Source organism: Caretta caretta, chromosome 1, assembly GCF_965140235.1.
Source record: "Caretta caretta isolate rCarCar2 chromosome 1, rCarCar1.hap1, whole genome shotgun sequence".
NCBI lineage: Eukaryota > Metazoa > Chordata > Testudines > Cheloniidae > Caretta > Caretta caretta.
The window spans coordinates 32,297,682-32,321,500 of NC_134206.1; the positions used below are offsets into that span (position 1 = coordinate 32,297,682).

At 43.6% G+C, this 23,819-nt stretch overlaps 1 protein-coding gene across 3 annotated transcripts in view; it reads left to right on the plus strand.

The window, feature by feature from the left end:
- The first annotated feature begins 2,547 nt into the window (after positions 1–2,547).
- Positions 2,548–23,819, plus strand: part of ARHGAP42 (Rho GTPase activating protein 42) — a 295,871-nt gene continuing 274,599 nt past the window's right edge. The window contains exon 1 of one of the 3 annotated variants that reach the window (XM_048843624.2): positions 2,548–3,186. In XM_048843624.2, coding sequence (XP_048699581.2) covers positions 3,033–3,186 — 154 coding nt within the window. In that variant the 5' untranslated portion in view covers positions 2,548–3,032. Of the gene's footprint in view, positions 3,187–22,495; positions 22,515–23,819 lie in introns of those variants that run through there. The other 2 variants (XM_048843617.2, XM_075126907.1) reach the window with 2 other exon arrangements.

Here is a 23,819-nt window from a genome sequence, read left to right on the forward strand (position 1 = left end):
ACTGGGAATATACACATGGGAATATATACATGTGCAAATACCTGTACCCACAGAGAACCCCATGGAAGTCTGCCACAGGATTGTGACCTTGGAAATGTTCAGGGCATTTCCTTTAAAACTGTTTTAGGATATCACAGGATAGTCTCATTCACTGACCTTGTGTAGCTCTAGGTCAGACTTTTTGAAATACAGTAACTATATTTGTTGATCCTTATCCTCCACCTCTGATGATGCTTACTGTGTTGATGGCATAATATTGGAATAATGCTCAGAAGGCAGAGTAATATCACAAGCAAGAGACTAAATTTAGATTTATTAATTTAGATTATTAATTCTCTGGCTTGTCTTTTTCATTTGTTGTATGTTTGTTTCTAACTCAGCCTTTTGTCTAATATTTATATTACTTGTGACCAATATAAATTCTAAAGTCTAAAATGCTAATTAAATTAAGTGACTATAAAAGCTTTCCATGGCATTCCCCCCCCCCCCCTTGCAATCAGGCTCTTTATTTTAAAAAAATCATTTCCTCCACAGTATTTATCCTGGTCTACACTGACTTCTAAAATGCATTCAGCATAGTGTCAGCTAATATGTTTGATAGCTACCATGTTCAGCATGGTACAATCTTGACTACGGTTGTCAAGAATCATGTTAGCTGACATGATGACAGAGGTCAGTTTAGAATAGTCTCGAATATAGAGCCTAGCAACACAATTCTTGAAAACCATGCACAGACATGGGGATGAATTGTAGCACAGAGAAGGCCTACGTGTGGGGAGGGTAGAAGGGGAAGATTAATAAAACAACTCCTGGAGTACTTTGCTATAGCAAATTACTCTACAGACTAAATGGTGGGAACATTCACCCTCTGCACATACAATTGATGTGAATGACTGTGCCCTAGTGTTGGCAGGGCACTTGGTATGTGTGTGTATAAAGAGGTGGGTTTGAGGAGGAAGCAGGGTCCAGGAGACATGCAGCAGCTTCTGAATTGCTCCCCATTCTGCAGGTGTTAATACTTCTATAGCAAAGCAGATCTTGTGGATGGCTGTGTTGTGTGGGCTGCTAGTGGCAGAAGGGGAAGAGTCTCTTGAATGCAGTTTTGGCTGGAGGCAGTCACTGATATTAATGGGCTTGTCTATGCTAAAGTAAAACTGTTTTTGTAATCAGTACATGATGCTCTGATCTGACTGGGTTACCCCAAACACTGTGGAGGTGTGTCCAGGCAGCCGCTTTTCTTTCAAAACCCAATTTGTGTGTTAACCATGTTTGTGTGTCTACAGCATGTGCCATGACAGCAGACGCAGTGCAGTTCTTCCACACAAGGGGCTTGTGCACTCCAGGGGTACTTCTCCAGTGCAAAAGTTAGCTTGAATTAGGCTAGCTTGAACTCCAGCCTACTATCTTGAGTGACAGAAACCACTCTGTGAAACAACACTTGAGCTATTCAGAGTGATTGAATTAGCAGCACAGAACCACTGGATTAGCAATGTGTTGCTGTGACTTGAGCTACTGCATCACTGTACTATAGTGAGTTTCAACCTCCCTGCCCAGAGGCTGCTCTGGGGCATAGGCAAGGTAGGCAGCTGCTTAGGGAGGCAGATTTCTGAGGGCTACACATGCTGGGACCTCCCTATTTCCTTCCACTGGTGGTGGCAGGGGATAAGGATAGTGGGGCTACTTGGGATGGGATGGCCACCAGCTGGGGCTCAAAGGAGCAGAAAGTGGCCTCCAACTGAGGTGCTAGGGAAGTGCTCCTGTGTGCTCCTCACACCTCAGCCACTCCCTGCCCGCACACAAGTGAGAGCGTGGCTGAGGCTGAGGCACTGAGAAGCTAGGCACTACTGTTGCTTCAGCTCCATGTTGGCACCCAGCCCACACCTCCGACTCCATGCCGGGCACTATGGGCCCTGCCCTGGACTTGCCCTGTGCTATGGACCTGACAGGAAGGGGCTCATCCAGAAAGACATAGGGGCAGAGTGGGAGCCAGGTGGGGGTTGCTAGGGGCTGGTTCGGGAATGTGGCATCCTGGGGGCCAGATGGTGTGTGGGGGCTGAGCTGGGGGAGTGAACAGCATTGTAGTGTGTGAAGGCTGGGGTGTGTTTGAGCTGAGTGGCTCCAGGGGAAGAGTGGCTGGGGGTGGGAGGGCCCCAGTCCTGGGGGGTGGAAGATAAGGAGGGGGGGCAGAGGGTGCCTGTTGCAAACTTCTAAAGGGGTAGGAAGAGGGCAGCAAACTGAAGTTTTGTCTGGGGTGGTGGATTGGCTTGAGGAGCCTCTGTCCTGGAAACAGGCCCCCTTCCCCACTGGGCCTGCTGTCTCGAGCTTAAAGCACCATTTAACTCGAACTACAGACTTTCGTGTGTGGATGGGAGTCAAGTTAGGCGCAACGCTTGCCTCCTCCACCCCCACATGCCGCCCTGCCCCCACCGCGCCCCACTGCTCTCCCTGCTCCGGCATGGCCAGAGGGCTCTGGAAGCGCTGGGTGAGGGGCCCCGCTCCGCGCAGCAGCGCCCGTGTCCAGGGGACTCGCACCGGGCACCCTCTCCCTGCTGGGCCGGGCACACAGGCGGGGAGAGACGCAGGGCGCCCTCGCCGCGACGGGGCGGGGACTGACTGCCCGGGCGGTGCAGCCCCCGTCCCTCCTCCCCGGCGTGTGTGCATGCTGGGCGGGGAGGCGGCTTCCCCCGGCCAGGCCAAGGGCGGCTCAGATTGAAGGAGGAGACAGAGCCGAGAGCTGCCGGAAACGTCTAAGCGGCAGCCGCGCGAGCCCCGGGGAGCCCGTAATGCCCTGGAGGAAGAATGTGAGCAGCTGACAGCAACTCAGGAGCGCTGCTGTACCCGCCGCCTGCTTTGCTGCGGGGCCGGGCCAGACTCAAGGGGGCCGGCTCGTGAGAGAAGCAGACTTCCCCTGGGAGGGGAGGGGGGACGCGCTCTCCGGCAAGTTCCCCTCTACTCCCCCCAAGCCCCCGCTGCTGCTCTCTGCTCAGCCTCGCCTGGCCCCCCTTGGCAGCGGGGCTGGTGCCGCTGCTGCCATGGGGCTGCCCACTCTGGAGTTCAGCGATTCCTACTTGGACAGCCCGGATTTCAGAGAGCGGCTGCAGTGTCACGAGATTGAGCTGGAGAGGACCAACAAGTTCATCAAGGAGCTGATCAAGGACGGCAGCCTGCTCATCGGGGCCTTCAGGAGTGAGTAGGGGGTTGGAAGCGGGACAGGGCATATCTGGGGCGGGGGGATTTAGGGAGAGGAGGGTGTGGGAGAAAGAGGCTTCTTTTGTTTGAATGGATGTAGGGAAAGGGCTCCCCTGCTGGCAGCCAAAACACAAAGTTTGCTAAAGTTTTTGTCCCCCACCTCCTTCAGGGAGATGAATCAAAGCGTGGGAGTGAGACCTTCAGTCTTGACTTGCATGTCATTTTTCTTGTCTTTTTGCATACCTGGTGTGTTTCTGAAGAGACCCCAGCGTTCAGCTGTGTGTGTTTTAGGAGTGGGTGGTAATTGTGCCTGGTCTAAGACCCAACTCATTCCTGATAAATTCAAGTGCTTTAAGAACACAGTGACACTTTAGATAACAATATGATTCCTTGATAATCAAAGCTGCATCTGTGTGCCCATGTAGTATGTATTTTCACATGTGTGCAGCAGTTAAAACATACATGGTAAGGCTGCCATGAGGGAAATCTTCCCAGCAAGTGAGGGGAATAAGTCCCACATGGATTTGTGGGGATCAAAATTCAGATCGAGAATGTCATCATAAACTCACACCTATCACACTTTCTCAGTAATTGCATTCGTCAGTAGCGAACTGGTATCCTGAAGTGGTGGTTCTAAACAGTGATGGAAAAATTATATGTTAAATGGCCAAAGCAACAAATTGAATTTCTAATGACTTCGAGCGTGAGAGAGTATTTGTAACTTTTCTGGTTTTCTTGTATATTTTTAATGGATGTTTGTTTTTTAAATATAAGCTGTATAGCTTTTGCCTGTTGATCAGATATATTTGGTCAGAGCTATTGCTTGACCAGAGGAGTTGATGACATACAGTTTCTCATGCAACATTTAACAACCAAAGGAAAAAGCAAATCTCCACCATAATGTGCTACATCTTCACATACATTTTTCTCAAAATGATTATTTAATACTTAAAAAAAGTGAGCGTTTGCAGTATCACTGAGCCTGGCAAGCTGTGAGCAGATGTTACAACAAGCTTCCTACACATCTGTACTAGTAAATCTCACTGTTTCTTGTGCTCTGACATTTGCCTTGTTGCTCAGAACAGGATTTGAACTTGCAAATATTATAGGTGGGCAACAGTGTTATTGACAATTTCCACTTCTCATTATAGGTATAATATAGGTAAGGTATTTGTATTTATATAAATAAACAATCGGAGGCTTTGGTGATATGTACATATAAACCTAAATACATTTGCACACATCTACTCTCGGGATTAGCTTGGGTCTAAGCACTTAATTTTATGCAAGTACATACTGAATTAAATTTTCAGACTCTCAGATCTTTGTTTATGTAGAAAATGTGCAGGTATATATAAGAACATAAGAATGGCCATACTGGGTCAGACCAAAGGTCCATCTAGTCCAGTATCCTATCTTCCAACAGTGGCCAAATCCAGGTGCCCCAGAGAGAATGAACAGAGCACGTAATCATCAAGTGATCCATCCCCTGTCGCCCATTCCCAGCTTCTGGCAAACAGAGGCTAGGGACACCATCTCTGCCCATCCTGGCTAATAGCCTTTGATGGACCTATCCTCCATGAATTTATCTAGTTCTTTTTTGAACCCTGTTAGTCTTGGCCTTCACAACATCCTCTGGCAAGGAGTTCCACAGGTTGATTGTTCGCTCTGTGAAAAAATACTTCCTTTTGTTTGTTTTAAACCTGCTGCCTATTAATTTCATTTGGTGCCCCTAGTTCTTGTGTTATGAGAAGGAGGAAATAACACTTCCTTATTGACTTTCTTCACACCAATCACGGTATTATAAACCTCTATCATATCCCCCCTTAGCCGTCTTTTTGCCAATCTTATTAATTGCTCCTTACATGAAAGCTGTTCCATGCCCCTAATAATTTTTGTTGTCCTTTTCTGAACCTTTTTCAGTTCCAATATATCTCTTTTGAGATGGGGTGACCACATCTGCATGCAGTATGCAAGATGTGGGCGTACCATGGATTTACAATATAGCCAGGAACTTTGATGCTACGGATTAGCTAAAGCTTGTTTAGTTAGTTTGATTTTAGATTTGGTCTGTGTTTAGAACAGGAGATTTCAAAGAAATCACCAGTCATAAACTTCAAATACTCGTAAACTAAGAGAGAGAAAAAGTTGTGTTTCTTCTTGCAAGCATGTAAGTTTTTTTTTTTTTTTCTTTTCTCTCTATATGGGTTTGACACAACTATATAGATGAAAGTATTTGAAGCTAGATAGCTGGCAAAACCAAACTGGCCCTGATCCTGTGTGGTGTTGAGCCTGTACAACTTTTCTTATCAGTGGGTGCTTAGTGCTTTTCTGAGCCAGATTAATTTGTGTTCACATCTGGAATTGAACTAAATAAAATATGAACAAATTTCTTAACTGGTAACCTAAAGAAGGTAGAGGTGGAGGTGAGTGTGTGTGGGTAGTGTTATTTGGATGCACTAATTTAGGGTCCCAATCTTGCAAACACTTATACACCTCTACCCCGATATAACGCTGTGCTCGGGAGCCAAAAAATCTTACCGCGTTATAGGTAAAACCGCATTATATTTTGAACTTGCTTTGATTCATCGGAGTTCACAGCCCTGCCCCCCCTCCCGGTGTGCTGCTTTACCGTGTTATATCTGAATTCGTGTTATATTGGGTCACGTTATATCGGGGTAGAGGTGTATGTGTTAAACTTCACACATGTGAGTAATCCCATTGAGTTCAGTGCTTGCAGGATTGATACCTTAATCTCAACCACTTTCCCATTCTCTGGGCAAAAAAACCAGTTCTATGATGATTAAAATGATTTGTTCTACAAGTCTTATTTAGCTTAAGAGCCTTACGGAAGAATTTCCTTTGTTTGACATCACTCATTTTATTGTACATACGCTATTCTGAAGTGCTCATTGCTGTAGTACTGCTGAGTCCTCCAAAGCTGAGATCTTTTATTTTCTAGAAAGAACTACCACTCTCCTCCCAGCTCTGTTCAAACAGCTTTCTGTTAGCGGCCAGATACAGAGATTTGACTCCAGGAGAGTAATGACAGGGTAATTTTATAACAAGATGACTTTGGAAGTGTCTGTGTTTATCACTGACTATGGGGAAAAAATGAAAAATTTGTTTTCGTACCCACGGGTGGATTTTGGTATAAAGGAGGACTGCAAAAACACCGTCACTTCTCTGGCAAGTAACAGCAGTTTACAAGAACTAAAGTTCTCATGGAGAAGCAATATTTGTTAGAGGTCTTTTGGCTTGTGTATATGCTTTACCTATTCTGTCTTAGCTTTTAAAATCAATGCAGTGTTATAGCAAGGCTGTTTTGTTTGAGTTGAAAAATCTAATCAAACACCTGAGTAAATAATTAATGTAATGACGGACTCTTGCATTTCAGTCTTCAAGCCTTAACAGTCTGTTATGCAATCTTGGAAAACTACTGTTTTCATTTACTCTGTCCCACGTTTCTTTGATGAACTAGTATTAATATTCTCTGATATATAGATGCCCTCTCAGAAATTGCTTACAAGTAGAGCTTTATGAAACTCAGAAACTTTGGATTTCAAGAGTTTCAGTGAGTGTTGATGTACCTCTTTTGCGTTTTGTTTAAAACTTTTAAAAGGAATTTGATTGCATATGGATCTTCATGTTGTCTTGCTGTTGTTTAAGGGGGTCCTTTCTGGGAAGGGAGAAACTGAGCACCTGATGCACGGCCGACTGAAGTCTATGAGAATCTTTCCACAGACTTCAAAGGGTTTTGGAGTAGGTCCTTCCATAATAAATATGTAGGAGAAACAGTGAAACTGGCTCTACTTAAATTGAAAAGATGGAGAGAAATATTTCTTTTTCTAACTTTACAATTATCTAAATCCTAGGTGTTACTTGTAACGCTAGAGTAGATATACAATTTTCAGATGGAAATAAAAGTTGATAAGTCCTTTCCCATGGTTAAAGTGGCGTGTAATGAAAACTTGTCAGGATAAATTGTAAAAACATAATTTTAAAACTCTCTGGCAGCATGCCCTGTATGTTGGTAAAGGTGGGATGAATGAGTTTAGTATTTAATGCAGGGGTGGGCAAACTATGGCCTGGGGGCTGCATCCAGCCCTTCAGACATTTTAATCTGGCCCCCACTCCGGTGCTCCAGTCGGAGAGTGGGGTCGGGGGCTTGCCCTGCTCAGTGTGTACCGTTGCTCTGCATGGCTCCCGGAAACACTGGCATGTCCCCACTCCAACTCCTACATGTAGGGGCAGCCAAGGGGTCGGCACGCTGCCCCTGCCCCTAGCACCGCCCCCACAGCTTCCATTGGTCAGGAACCACGGCCAATGGGAGATGCAGGGGCGGTGCCTGCAGACGGGGCAGCGGCAGAGCTGTCTGGCGGCGCCTTTGCATAGGAGCTGGAAGGGGGACATGCTGCTGTTTCTGGGAGCTGCATGAGGTAAGCACCACCCGGAGCCTGAACCCCTGCCCCCCTCTCTGATCCCCTTCCTGCCCTCCGAACTCCTTGGTCCCAGCCTGGAGCACCCTCCTGCATCCCAAACCCAAATCCCCAGCCCCACCCCAGAGCCCACACCCCTAGACAGAGCCCTCCGCCCCCACACCCCTACCTCCTGCCCCAGCTCGGAGCCCCCTCTCGCACACTGAACTCCTCATTTGTGGACCCACCACAGAGCCTGCACCCCCTCCTCCATCCCAACCTCCAATTTTGTGAGCATTCATGGCCCGCCATACAATTTCCATACCCAGATGTGGCCTTCGGGCCAAAAAGTTTGCCCACCCCTGATTTAATGGATGTTTTGTCTAATCATGGAGTATTCTGAAGCTGACTCAAGTTCATATATTTCTTATTAGAACCACCAACACCACTGTGTTCTCTGTCATTCCTAAAAGTGCTGATTTCCAAAGTAATGCATAGGTCCCTAATACTATAGTATATGACATGCCGGCTGACTTCCGTGAGGTCATTCTAGACAATCTGCTAGAGTGGTATTACCTGGATTGATGTCAGATCATTAGCAACTTCCCCAGCTCACTTGCCATATTCCATATTGCCTGCAGGTAAGCTAGGCTTTTTGAGGCTATCCTCAAGTAGCCTATAGTTTCTGGTGAGCTCAGCTCAGTTTGGTGGTGGCTTGCATACTAGAACATTGCATTTTTTTAGCCCTCAAGCTGATTTCAGCCTGTCTTACAGTCTGTATTTGTGGCTTCAGTATAATGGGATACTTCACTTTGTCATTATCATAGCGTTATCATAACCTAGTGATGCAGCTCATTTTGTTCCCTTTTTAAGGGTTCACTTTATCTATATGCACATAATGACCATTTCTATTGTCAAGAGAATAGACTCCCTGGAAAGGTACCTTTCCAAACATTTAACTTTGGTATATTGACAATAAAGATAAAGTAGGCTCATGCACTGTTCTGTGTTCTTTGATAGAGGGTTACTTTACCCTTGACTTTCCTCTAACTTGTGAATTGAAGTAACATTCATTTATCTTGTAATTTAGTGTGGAAAAACCACTCTGTTTCTGGTCCAACTGAACTTGTTGATAAATACCATAGCCAGATACAGGTTCATAAACTATTTAATCTGATATGTTCCCGAGGCAACAATTCAGCAAAGCCTTTAAAATCATGTTTAACCTTTAAGTGCTTTTCTTAAGTTAAGTGTTTTTCTAAATAAAGGTGGACCACTGAACTGGGTCTTAAATCTTTCTTTCTCATTAATTATGTCTTGTTTTCCCCCTCCATAGAACATTAGGGTTGGAAGAGACCTCAGGAGGTCATCTAGTCCAACCCCCTGCTCAAAGCAGGACCAACAGCAACTAAATCATCCCAGCTAGAGCTTTGTCAAGCAGAGCCTTAAAAGCCTCTAAGAATGGAGAACCTATCATCAAGTGATTCATCCCCTGTCGCCCATTCCCAGCTTCTGGCAAACAGAGGCTAGGGACACCATCCCTGCCCATCCTGGCTAATAGTCATTGATGGACCTATCGTCCATGAATTTATCTAGTGCTTTTTTGAACCCTGTTAGTCTTGGCCTTCACAACATCCTCTGGCAAGGAGTTCCACAGGTTGATTGTTCATTGTGTGAAAAAATACTTAATTTTTTTTTGTTTTAAACCTGCTGCCTATTAATTTCATTTGGTGGCTCCTAGTTCTTGTGTTATGAGAAGGAGGAAATAACACTTCCTTATTGACTTTCTCCACACCAGTCATGATTTTATAAACCTCTATCATATCCCCACCTTAGTCATCTCTTTTCGAAGCTGAGAAGTCCCAGTCTTATTAATCTCTCCTCATACAGAAGTCGTTCCATACCCCTAATAGTTTTTGTTGCCCTTTTCTGAACCTTTTCCAATTTCAGTACATCTTTTTGAGATAGGGCAACCACATCTGCACGCAGTATTCAAGATGTGGGTGTACCATGGATTTATATAGCTGCAATATGATATTTTTGTTAGGATATAGATATTCAGGCCTGTCTGTAAAGGCCTATACTCTAAGAATTTAGGTGTATTCTTATCACTTGGCTAGTGATAGAGGTATAAAAGAAAGAATCAAAACCACTGTCTGCCAGTGTAAGGGCCTTCTCTTACTGTGACAGTTTGTGGCCCTGTGCTTAGGCTCAGGCCTTTGGCTAAGCAGCAGAGGCAGCCATAAGCTGGGAAGCGACCGGTCACATCCTCACATTCCAAACTAGTCACATTGAAATAAGGTGCTATTGGGCTGTTAGGCACTATCAGGGCAGGATTGTATTCCTATCACCTCCAGAGAAAGGGAAGTGCCTAGAAAATGTAAAAGGAAACTTAGTTTGATAGCATCCTGTCTGGCAAGAACTCACTTATCAATAGCTGGGATGTGAAATCCTCACTTCTGTATTGTTTTGTCATTATAGTTCCCACTTTGTTATTGTTTGTCTGTATAATCTCTGTCTGGTTCTGTGATTGTTCCTGTCTACTGTATAATTAATTTTGCTGGGTGTAAACTAATTAAGGTGGTGGGATATAATTGGTTACATAATCATGTTACAATATGTTAGGATTGGTTAGTTAAATTTCAGGAAAATGATTGGTTAAGGTATAGCTAAGCAGAACTTAAGTTTTACTATATAATCTGTAGTCAATGAGGGAATGGGGGTGTGGGTGGGGGTGGGCATGTGGGTGGGGGAGATGGGAACAGGGAATGGGGGTAAGAAAATTGGAATCATGTTTTGCTAAAGGGGGAAATGGGAACAGGGAATGGGAGTAAGGAAGTTGGAATCATGTTTGGCTAAGGGCAGGAATGGGAACAGGGACACAGGTGTAAGGCTCTGTGGTGTCAGAGCTGGGAAGGAGGATACTAAGGAAGGAAACTGGAATCATGCTTGCTGGAAGTTCACCCCAATAAACATCGAATTGTTTGCACCTTTGGACTTCGGGTATTGTTGCTCTCTGTTCATGCGAGAAGGACCAGGGAAGTAAGTGGGTGAAGGAATAAGCCCCCTAACAATTTTCTGTCTTATTATCTATCCCTTTCTTAATGATTCCCAACATTCTGTTTGCTTTTTGGATAGCTGCTGCACATTGAGTGGATGTTTTCAGAGAACAATCCACAAAGACTCCAAGATCTCTTTCTTGAGATTCTACCACCACCCTAGGTAACTTCACCATCCTTCTAGTGAAATAGCTTTTCCTAATATCCAACCTAGACCTCCCCCTGCAACTTGAGACCATTGCGGCGCCTTGTTCTGTCATCTTCCACCACTGAGAACAGCCTAGCTCCATCCTCTTTGGAACCCCCCTTCAGGTAGTTGAGGGCTGCTATCAAATCCCCTCTCACTCGTCTCTTCTGCAGACTGAATAAGCCCAGTTCCCTCAGCCTCTCCTCGTAAGTCATGTGCCCCAACCCCCAATCATTTTCGTTGTCCTCCGCTAAACTCTCTCCAATTTGTCCACATCCTTTCTGTAGCGGGGAGGCCACAAACTGGATGCAACACCAGTGATGAATAGAGGGGAATAATCACTTCCCTCGATCTGCTGGCAATGCTCCTACTAATGCATCCCAATATGCTGTTAGCCTTCTTGGCGACAAGGGCACGCCGTTGACTCATATCCAGCTTCTCGTCCATGGTAATTCCCAGGTCTTTTTATGCAGAACTGCCGCTTAGCCCGTCGGTCTCCAGCCTGTAGCAGTGCATGGGATTCTTCCATCCTAAGTGCAGGACTCTGCATTTGTCTTTTTTGAACCTCGTCAGATTTATTTTTAGCCCAATCCTCCAATTTTTCTAGGTTACTCTGTACCCTATCCCTACCCTCCAGCATATCTACCTCTCCCCCAAGCTTAGTGTCATCCGCGAATTTGTTGAGGGTGCAATCCATCCAATCGTCCAGATCATTAATGAAGATGTTGAACAAAACTGGCCCCAGGACCGACTCCTGGGGCACTCTGCTTGATACCGGCTGCCAACTAGACATCGAGCCGTTGATCACTACCCATTGAGCCTGACGATCTAGCCAGCTTTCTATCCACCTTGTAGTCCATTCATCCAATCCATACTTTTTTTTTACTTGCTGGCAAGAATACTGTGGGAGACCATATGAAAAGCTTCTCTTTGTTCGCAGCATACTTCTTAATTTCTTTCCTTAATTATTGATTGTATGGTGAAATAAATAAGGAACTCAGACACAATATTTCTCTACACAGCTCTTTTCAGTAAGTTGGTCAATATACTGTCTACTCAATTCTTAATACAGTAAAGCATTTCAAGAGATAAATTGCATGGAAGGTGCAATATAAGATTAAGTTGTTTAATGTTAATGTCTGTTACTGGCCTACTGTTATGGCAAGTTGATAAAAATTGAATTAAAAATACACACAACTAATACACGTACAGTACAAGTAATTGAATGGCTTCTTGCGCGGTAAACTCTTCCGTTCCCACACCTTTCTCTAGTGGCCGCTCTACCTGTCTCATGCCTTGATTAACCTAGCTGCAAATTCATGCAGGCAGAGTGTTAGGGCTACATGTGACTTGTTTTGAGTGTGTGTAGATTTCCAGCTGACTTGAATGAAGTTTCACCTGCTTAAACAATGTCTGAATTTGTTCCTGTAGTACAGTATAAATAGGGCCCTACCAAAGTCACAGTCCATTTTGCTCAATTTCATGGTCATAGGATTTTAAAAATTGTAAATTTCATGACTTCAGCTATTTAAATCTGAAACTTCACAGTGTTGTAATTGTAGGGATGCTGACCCAAAAAGGAGTTGTGAGGGGGAGGGTTGCACGGTGACTGTAGCGGCGTGGGTTGCGGTACGGCTACTCTAACTTCTGCTCAGTGGCATCAGATCCGCCTTCAGAGCTGGGCATCTGGAGAGCGGCGGCTGCTGGCCGGGAGCCCAGCCTTGAAGGCGGAGCTGCCACCAGCAGCAGTGTAGAAATAAGGATGGCCTGGTATGGTATTGGCACCCTTACTTCTGTGCTGCTGCCTGCCCAGCTGGGCCCTCGGTAAGCAGCCGCTACTCTCCGTCTGCCCAGCTCTGAAGGCAGCAGCTCAGAAGTAAGGGTGGCAATACTGCGACCCCACCTAAAATAACGTTATGACCTCCCCAATCCCTTTTGGGTCAGGACCCCCAATTTGAGAAATGCTGGTCTCCCCTGTGAAATCTGTGTAGTGTAGGATAAAAGCACACAAAAACCCAGATTTCACGGTCTGTGAAACTGTCCTGTCTTCCTATTAGAAGAATTAGAAGTCTTAATAAACAATCAGCCTTGAAAAAGCCATCAGTACTGTAATCTTCCTGACTTCGCCTTAAAAAGAAACTGGCCCATAAATGGAAATGCCAGCTCCTTCAGATGCATATTGTTTTTTTGTTTGACTGGAATTTTATATAGCTTACACCCACAAAGTCTCTGCCTCGAAACCCTTGTACAGTCCATGCCAAACAGCTAGCTATTTCATTGTTGTACAAACTAATAATTAACCCCGGTGACGAACCCAGCTTTGCGTGTGAAAAGCTCATTGGGATTTCCAAGCTGGACAAAAGTTAAGCAAAAATATTACAAAATTGGAATTGACAATGTGGTCACTATATTCCCCTGGGAAACTTTTTTTGTAAAAGATTTATATTTTTCTACAGTTTTCCCATGTATGATATGTATACTTCTGGTGCCAGGAAATGTTTAAATATGTCTTCTAGATTCCAACTATAGCAGCAGTAAATGATGTCAGTAAATTATACTTACTGGCTTTTGGTAGCAGTCAGTCTTTTATTTTTACAATTTTAGTTCTTTTTAAGGAAACATTTCATCGACTTGCACCTAATATTCTGTGGTAGAGTTATTACAGTGGTGATACACCAGATCTTTGCTGCGACTCATTTTAGTTTTGTTGTTGAAAGAGTCACATATGATTTCTGTTTGAGAGGAGATTTGAAAATAATATATATGGAAGTGCATACACAGCTTTCCTTAGGGAGTCTTATTTCATTAATTTATTTATAATGCAAAATTATGACTTGCTGTCTGCTAGCATAGCTATGAAAAAGCAGGGTCCAGAACATATGGCAACACACTCAGTTTCTGTGCTGGATTGATTTAAATCACAGTGATTTAAATAACTGATTTTAATTATGTTTTAAATCAGCAAGCAGAAAACCTTGATTTAAATAATTGATTTTTAATCTGGTTTTGCATTTACACTTTTTAGTTATTTTTTTCCAAAGAAAAGTTGATACCCATTGCTTGGTACCATTAAAACATACTGATTTGCAACTAAATACAGCCTTTACACTAAATCTGGTGGTTTTTTGTTTGGTGCTATTGAGGAGGAGACACTATATTTAAGCAGTTATACAGCTTAATTTATATTCAGATTCTTATTTTTTTACACCTTTTATTGTGTTAAAATATGGTGAATGATATGCTTTTTATTTACTAGATGATGATTAATTTTTTACTTGGGCTTTGCTCTGTATCGTTGAAAATTTAATTAAAAGTGCATAAAATATTTTATTTTTTATTAAACTATCTAAAGCAGGGATCTGCAACCTTTGGCACGCAGCCCATCAGGGAAAGCCGCTGGCGGGCTGGGACGGTTTGTTTACCTGCAATGTCCGCAGGTTTGGCAATCGTAGCTCCCACCAGCTGCAGGTTGCCATTCCAGGCCAATGGGGGCTGCGGGAAGCTGCGCAGGCCGAGGGATGTGCTGACAAGTCTGTAGTTCCCTGGATTCTCCTTCTTCCTTTTTTTAAAGATGGGCACTATGTTTGCCTTTTTCCAATCATCTGGGACCTCCCCTGATCTCTACGAGTTTTCAAAGATAATGGCCAATGGCTCTGCAATCACATTAGCCAACTCCTTTAGCATCGTCAGATGCATTGCGTCCAGCCCCATGGATGTGTGTATGTCCAGCTTTTCTAAATAGACCTTAACTTGTTCTTTCACCACTGGGGGCTGCTCACCTCTTCCCCATACTGTGCTGCCCAGTGCAGCAGTCTGGGAGCTGACCTTGTCTGTGAAGACCGAGGCAAACAAAGCACTGAGTACTTCAGCTTTTTCCACATCATCAGTCACTAGGTTGCTTCCCCCATTCAGTAAGGGTCCCACACTTTCCCTGACCACCTTCTTGTTGCTAACATACTTGTAGAAACCTTTCTTTTTACCCTTCACATCCCTTGCTAACTGCAACTCCAGTTGTGCTTTGGCCTTCCTGATTACACCCCTACATGCTCGAGCAATATTTTTATACGTCTCCCTAGTCATCTGTCCAAGTTTCCACTTCTTGTAAGCTTCCATTTTGTGTTTAAGATCACCAAAGATTTCTCTGTTAAGCCAAGCTGGTCGCCTGCTATATTTGCTATTCTTTCTGCATATCGGGATGGGTCACCTGGTGCAGGACTTCATCTTGGGATGTCAGTATTTTTCCACTGACTGGCGTGGGAACCAAGCTTTGAAACAAAGGGTTTCCACCATATGCAAAAGCTATATAAGGCAGGGGAGTGACTTCATCGTGATTCTTCAGTGACTCCGCACCAAGAAGACTCCTGGAAACACCTGAGGAACAAAGACTGAACTGGGGGAAGTGCTGGACCCAGGCTAAAAGGATTTTTAGCCTGTGAATGGAACACCTGGGGATTCCAAGCTGTAAGTAAGTGCAGCTTGTCACTTAAGAATCTGCAGCCTGCTTGTATCATCTCTTTGTGTGAGAATCTGCTATTCATATCCAATTTATTTAGAATATTAAGCTTAGTTTGTGTTTTTGTTTATTTGCTAGGTAATCTGCTTTGAGCTGTTTGCTATCACTTAAAATCTATCTTTTATATTTAATAAATTTGTTTTTGCTTTATCTAAAACCATTGTGTGGGAATCATAACTCAGGGGGAGAAAGCTGTTGCATATTCCTCTCCACATTGAGGGAGGGGGCGAATTTTATGAGCTTACACTCTACAGTTCCCTGTGCAATGCAAGACAGTATCATTTTGGGTTTATACTCCTGAGGGGGTGCATGTCTTAGGAACTGGGAGGTGCCGTAGCTGAAGCTTTCTCTGGTTAAAGAGCCTGCCTGCATGTACTGCAGCTAGGTATGCCTCTACCTGTATGTATGCTGGTGAAGGTGCAGGTTGAAGCCTGGAGGGCTTGGCAATACAGTGTAAGAGAGAATCCAGGCTGGTGGGTCGGGGGGCTTTGCAGTATCCCAGTTCCAGGTGGCCTCCATCACAATCCCCGATTATGCCCCTGCACTGCGGTCCCGCAACCTGTTTGTTCCTTTCTGTGCCCCCCTCCGCCCGCTGCGGCTTCAAGACTGGAGAAGCTCTGTCCCAACGCCATGGCCCCAGGCTGCAGCCGGGAGTGAGAGCTCCCACAGCCCAGAGGCTGCGGTAGTTAGCAAGACTGTCCCGGGGCCACAGCGCGTGTCCGGATGCTGGGGCTTTCCCCACCACCACCCGCGCTTCTGCGGGAGACCAGTGTCGGGGCCCTGGGGCTTCTCCTGGAGAGTGGAGTTGGGCGCTGGGGGCTTCCCCTGTCGCCCCATGGCTTCTGCCAGGGATGGAGTTGTAGGGGGCTTCCCGTGGGCGGCGCATCACATAGGCTGGGGAAGGCTGTGCCTCCCCAAACAGCCTGGTGTGGCCCCGCTCACGCTCCTCCCCAAAGCCCTGCTTGCCCTTTCCCCTTGGCCCCAGCCCAGGCAGGCTGCTCCTCTTTGAAAAACGTGCTGGGACTGGAACTAGGCAGCTGGGAGTTGGGGTGTCTGGGACCATCCAGCGCTGGGGCTGTGCTGCCCGGTGCTGTGGGGCGGGGGTGGAGGCACTGGGGCTCCCCGCCCTGGGCTTGGGGGGCCATGCGCCACCTGCCCGCCTTATGTTTGGGGGCCTGGGGTCTGTGCGCCACTTGCCCGCTCTACACTGCGGATCCTTGGGCGGGGGAAGGGGAGTAGGCCCAGCTGGGGGCTAGCCTCCTCCAGCTGGTGTTTCACCCACGCCCCATGGGGCTTCCCCTGCTGCCCTATGCCGGGGAGCAGGGTCGGGGGCTTCCACCACCTTCCTGCCCGTCCGGTGGTTGGGCAACGGATTTTTTTCCGCCCCCCTATTGCCCCCAGTTGGCTGGGGCCCCTGGGCACAGGCTCTGTTGGCCCAGTGGCTAATCCACCACTGCATGGAGAACACCAGTTCCAGCAGGCAATGATTCAACTTGAGCAGCATGTCATCTGACTGGATCAAGATGAAGCATTGTGTGCTGGGCCCTGGGGTCACTGCAGGCTTCAAGTCTGCTAAAGATGAGAGAACTGCATTACAGATTGCACTTACGCTATGATGGGTTTCCTTATGCTTAAACTCTGAAATTGCCATTCTTTTAAGAGTCTGCAGTTCTGCAGTTGCATGATTTTAGGTGTAGTACCAAAGGAGTAACTTTAGAGCTCAAATGCCAAGGTGCTAAGTGCGGTGTAAGAATCTATGTAGTCGAAGAAGCAAAACAGTTTATTGTAACTTGAAAAAAACAAATCTGAATATGTATCAGAGGGGTAGCCGTGTTAGTCTGGATAGCGGCAAAGAGTCCCGTGGCACCTTATAGACTAACAGACGTATTGGGGCTTAAGCTTTCATGGGTGAATACCCACTTCGTCGGATGCAACCAAATGTGAATATGGTTTCTTTAATCAGGAACTTCAACCATTTAATATTTAAAATTACTTCTTCAAAGGTCAGTTTAATCTGATTCTTAATGATCCTATTTCTTTTCCTGCTATGTGCTTCATTTGATATGAATAGGATAAATGCATGCTATTAATAAGAAACTGGCTATTTTATAAGTATCATCTTTATTACAATGAAAAATGTGACTCTGTGGTCACTGAATTTCATAGAATCGTAGGACTGGAAGGGACTTCTAGTCCAGTCACCTGCACTCAAGGCAGGACTAAGTATTGTCTAGACCACCACGACAGGTGTTTGTCTAACCTGCTCTTAAAAATCTCCAATGATGGAGATTCTACAGCCTCCTTAGGCAATTTATTCTGGTGCTTAACTACCCCGACAGGAAGTTTTTTCGTAATGTCCAACCTAAACTGCCCTTGCTGCAATTTAAGTCCACTGCTTCTTGTCCTATCCTCAGAGGTTAAGAAGAACAATTTTTCTCTCTCCTCCCTGTAACAACCTTTTACGTTATCATGTCCCCCCTCAGTCTTCTCTTCTCCAGAGTAAACAAACCCAGTTTTTTCAGTCTTTCCTCATAGGTCATCTTTTCTAGACCTTTAATCATTTTTGTTGCTCTTCTCTGGACTTTCTCCAATTTGTCCACATCTTTCCTGAATTGTGGCACCAAGAACTGGACACAATGCTCCGGTTGAGGCCTGATCAGTGTGAGGTAGAGCAGAAGAATTACTTTTTGTTTCTTGTTTACAACCTTCCTGTTAATTCATCCGAGAAGGATGTTTGCTTTTTTTGCAACAGCGTTACAATGTTGACTCATATTTAGGTTGTGATCCACTGTAATCCCCAGATCCCTTTCAGCAGCACTCTTTCCTAGGCAGTTATTTCTCATTTTGTATGACTGCAACTGATTGTTCCTTCCTCAGTGGAGAACTTTGCATTTGTCCTTACTGAATTTCGTCCTCTTTACGTCAAACCATTTCGAGTTTTAATCCTATTCTCCAAAGTACTTGCAAACCCTCCCAGCATGGTATCATCTGCAGACTTTATAAGTGTACTCTCTATGCCGTTATCTAAATCACTGATGAAGATATTGAACAGAACCAGATCCATAACTGATCCCTGTGGGACCCCACTTGATATACCTTTCCAGCTTTACCATGAACTACTGATACCTGGTTGAAAAACCGTTCCCAGAGAGTAGTTATGCACCCACTTCATAGTAGCTCCATCTAGGTTGTATTTCCCTAGTTTGTTTATGAGAAGGTCATATGAGACAGTGTCAAAAGTAGGGCTGTCAAATGATTTAAAAAAGTTAATCACAATCGCAAGATTAAACAAAAGTTGCAATTAACCACAGTTTTAATAGTACTGTTACAATAATAGAATACCAATTTAAATGTATTATAAATATTTTGGATTTTCTGCATTTACAAATATATTGATTTCAGTTACAACACAATACAAAGTGTACAGTGTTCACTTCATATTTTCATTACAAATATTCACACTGTAAAAAGGTAAAAGAAATAGTAGTTTTCAATTCACCTCTGACAAGTACTGTAGTGCAACTTCTTTATCGTGAAAGTGCAACTTACAAATGTAGAATTTTTTTTTCACATAACTGTACTCAAAAACAAAACAATGTAAAACTTTAGAGACTACAAGTCAAAGCATTAAGTGACATATGAATGTTTAGCATATCTGACATGTAAGTAACTTGTAATGCCAGCTGCAACAGGACCATGCAGACATCTGTTCTCACTTTCAGGTGGCATTGTAAATAAACAGACAGCATTAGCACCCATAAATGTAAACTGACTTGTTTGTCTTGGATGAACAAGAAGTAGGACTGAGTGGACTTGTACTTCTACTTTGTCCTCTAAAGAACAGGTTTATCTCCATCAAGAATACAGGGGAAATTTCTATTCTTTCCATTGAAATGATTTGTAAAACAGTGTTTTGCCTTGCTCTTTAAAGTTGTATAGAAAAGTAACACACTGATACAATAAGAAGACAATCCACTTTCAGAAATTAGATATTCAGATGTGAAAAAATATATTGATTAGAAAAAAGAAAATATAGCCATTACCTGTACAAGTTCGGGTTTTATCATCATCATTTTTGGGGGAAGAAAACCATTTCATTGCATTTAAGGCCAGAAGGGACCATAGTGGATGATCTCCAAATAAATCAGTGAAACCATAAGTGGAGTTTCAGAGTAGCAGCTGTGTTAATCTGTATTCGCAAAAAGAAAAGGAGTACTAGTGGCACCTTAGAGACTAATAGTCTCTAAGGTGCCACTAGTACTCCTTTTCCTTTTGCATAAGTGGAGTAATACTAACATATAGGTTGTGCCGTGCAATCCCCAATTGAAGGGCTTATAAAAAATGTACCAGATATCTGCAACAGTAACTAGAGGACTAAGCCTACGAGCTAAGGATAGGAATGAAAGCTGGTGGGGCGAGAAACAAGATCTAGGAGCAGTGCCTCGGGCAGAAGTCTGGCCTCCCTTTCTCTTCCTGCTCAAGAAATTCCCACCATAGTCTGCAAAGGGAAATTAGTTCACATTGGGCAAATATTATTTTCCTAGTACACCGTTTACTGTTACAGTGCATCTATACTGGAACTATAGTAGATCAATTTTTTGGAAACAGCCACGATTTAGCCTCTTGCACAGACAATCTGCTGTTTATCAAGTACATTTTTATCAGCAATCCAACCCTCCCTCCTCAGCCCCAAATCACCCCCGTTTAATCTTCTTCAATACAGTAAATATATTTAAACTGTAGTTATTAGGCTGCAGTGAGGCTTCCTTCCCAGGAGACTCAGGGGAAGGGAAGTAGTATGGACAATGAGAATAATGTACTGATTTTTGGATATTATTTTGGTCTAATGACCAAGGGTCTGGGAGTTGGGATGCCTGGGTTATATTTTTGGCTGTGCTACTGATCTAATTCTAACCTTGGGCAAGTCACTTAACATCTGTCTTGGTTTTACTCACTTGTAATATGGGTGTAGTGGTGGTTAACTGTAAAAGTGCTTTGAAGTTCTCTGATGAAAGGCAATATGTAAATGAACACAGATATATACTATTAGGACTATTCAGTATTAATGAAGAGTGCCTTTGTAATTGGTTGTACAGTGTAAACATTTCTCTTTGAAAAGAAGCTCAGATTAACTAAACATAACTATAAACTGATAGAAGACGGCAGATAAACCTTGAATAGTCTCCGTTTTTATATTGCAGAATTATTTCTCCATAAAAATAAGACTGATATTAGTTTCTGTAGAATATGGAAGACAAACTTTCAATGTTAAAGAGACCACGTGTTTTCAGGCTTCTTTCAGCTAGTACAGCTAGACTTGGATAGAGGTAATTTCTGATAAATGAGCAGCATAGACAGTACTAAGTGAGTTTCTGCCTTTGGCAACACTATTGTGATATCATTATGGGCCAGATTCTACCACAGTTTTACTGAGTAGTATCTTTCTCAGTAAGGAGTATTTCTACTATCAGTGGTACTAATCAGAGCAAGGTACTAGTCAGCATAAAGATGATAGAACCAGACTCTGTATAAAGGAGCCAGCTTTGTTTTCTTGATTGGTCAGGTGTGGTTTTAAATTGCAATACTAGCCATGCCAGTATAGTTAAGGTTGCAAATCGCACTTTGTTAAAATATCACTTCTTCATTTTCACACACATACATTTTGGGCTAACCTTTTCCATAATTAGTTTTTGGTGATAAAGTTGGTAATATTTGAGCAAAGCCCCTCCAGTCATTAAATGAGTTATAGAAACATGTGGGTGAGTGAGGAGGATGACCTACAGTTTGAGTAGATTTTTCTTTAAACTTCTCTTGAACATGATTGTCAAAAAGTAAAGTTTAAAAGTTGAATTTTGGTCCTGGAATAGTGCCTTTGCTTGGCTTGGGGGTGGGTGGGGGGAAGAATGTATTGTAGATTCAAGTTGGGAGGTGAGCACTTAAAGACCGATGCCCTGCAAGTTCAATTTGTTAAGTAGGAAATTCAATCCTCCAGCCCACTTATTATTCCCCTAACTGGGTGGTGTGTTTTAATGTTTAAAGTGGTCGAAGGCCTTAGGTATATTTGAAATACTTTTTACTTTGCTATTTTTAAACCAGTTAGGGTCTGGAGAGCTGGCCATAGGTTTTGGAGCCTCCTGTGCTGCTGTAGGGACTCTTAAATTGTGCTCTTTTAAAGGTATGTTTGTGTAATAATGTGAATAGCCTGCAATGCTAATTGATTCTAGGCACCCATTAGCTGAAGAGTTTCTGTTAAAGCTAATGAGTATATAGTTTATTTTCTATGGTCCAGATTGACAAAGACAAACCCATGTAAGGGGGAAGAAACTCCCAGGTTCACATTGTAGAACTTCCATCACATTGTTGTATGGGATGTGGCCTCTCTTCCTTTCCCACCTCAAAGCTGTGGCTCGTGGAGGCTGTCTGCTTGAGACCCAAGGCTACTATGCAGGGGCCCTGTATCTATATGCTGTCGTCTTGCTTCTCTGGCTCTGTTGCATCCCCTGTTGGTAATGCTGTAATGGAGCTATCCTCTGCCCCAGGAATCCTCTGTAGGTGGAGAAAGAGGATGTGCCAAGGTTAACACAAACTGAGACCCTTAACTTTTCAGGTTTTCTACTGTCTTCCAGGTAGTATGTAGCATCCCTGTCTGTGGACGACTTGCCTCTCCTCAGGTGCTGATTTGCTTTTTCAGGGACAAGTGAGGAACAATGCTTTCTCCCTTTCTAACTGCCTTCCCTCTTTCCTCTCTGCCAGTTTTTCATCCCCTTTTTGACTGGAGAGGACAAATTTTGGCTGTTTTAACAGGCTCCAGTCAGGTTGGCTATATTAAGATTAAGTTGAAGAACTAAGGAATTTTCTTTCAGGGGTGGGGGGCAGGGAGAAGGGGATTATAATTAATCAGGTGCTTTAAAATGTAATGCTTTGATTCCATAATAGACAGTATGAGATTGACGCTTAATAGGGAATAAAATGATTGGATACCGAGGTTCCCCAATCTGGTGCCCTTACTTACCTGTTTGGTGGGGAGATTTTGGATTCTTCTGGAGTGCCATAGAAAATGGCTTGTGCTTTTTTCACAGAAAAGAGCATGTAATTAAGGAGCAGCCACTGTTTCGTAAAAGAAGAATTACATGGATTAGGGCTGTTTGGTAAGTAAAACTCCCGTTTAAGTGAAGCAAATTCTTTGTTTGGTTCTCAGTTGGTGAAGCACACTAATGACGATGAATGTCTAAGTTCTAGGTCTTGTCTATGCTGGCGATTTGCCCCAATTGCTGTTATGGCCATCATCTGTCAGCCTCTTAGTATAAACCCCTCATGTGGACTAGATAAACTGTAATTCATACAATTGTGGCTATTTGACTTCAAGCAGCGATGAGTTGTGCTCTGATAAATTGCTGCTTACAACAGTCTTACCTCTCTGTGCTGGGGGTTTGCATTGATGCAGCTACACTGGTGTTTGAAATCCCCAGATAATCAAGTCCTTAGAAGGTAGTCTCTGAATGGCTGAGATAAAACAATTCAGAAAACCTGCACTGCAATTTATCTCCTTCTTTGTATTTGCTTTTCTCTCCTTTCTTCCCCTCCTTTCCCACCCATATTGGGCCAGCAACCTTTCTTTCTGCAGATAAAAGGAGGGAGGCACTCTACTGTTTACTGATTTGGCACCAAGTGTCTGGAAACTGTTGGTTTAAAGCTCTGATATTGGAGAATGAAGAGTATCTTTCCTCAAATTGGCTCATAAATTGCTAGCAAGCCTGCTGGTCACTTGCTGTTCTGGAAATGATTGCTGTAAAAACACAGTTAATGTTAAAAGTTAATTTTAAAAAATCCCTAGTTGTCTGTCTGCCCCATTAAAATATTCAAGGTGATCAGGCAGCTCTAGTATTAAAAATATGAAAAGAATATCTGCACCAGTGCTTGAGGAAAAACTTTAGTTAGACTTCAGAGTTCATCAAGTGAAGTCACTAGATAGGTTTTAAGTAGAGAAGGATTTGGAACCTGCCCACTGGGAAATAACTAAGGCTCCTGCAATGATAAAGCTTAACTGGAGGAAATGTAAAATCCCTTATCTTTGGGGAGGAACAGAAGTCATAGAACTGGAAAACAAAGTGAAACTGTTTTTGTATTTTTGAATCTGCAATGTACACAATGAGTATATCTAAAAACGTGTGTGTGTGTGAACTATATGTCCAAATACATAAAATATTGTCCTGTTTATCCTCTCAAATATAACCCATACAAGTTCATTTGCATATTTTAGTTTGTATTAAAATTATGCATGTTTATCATAGTGAGAGATGTGGGAAAAGTAGTGCTCTCTAAGGAAAATTAGAGTATGCTCCGTATGTCCTGAAGGACAACTTGCTGCTGCTTAGAAGCCTGTCTGGTAGGACATATTATTCAGATACAATGCCTAATCCTTTAACGTGCTGACTGTCCTCAACTAATGAGAA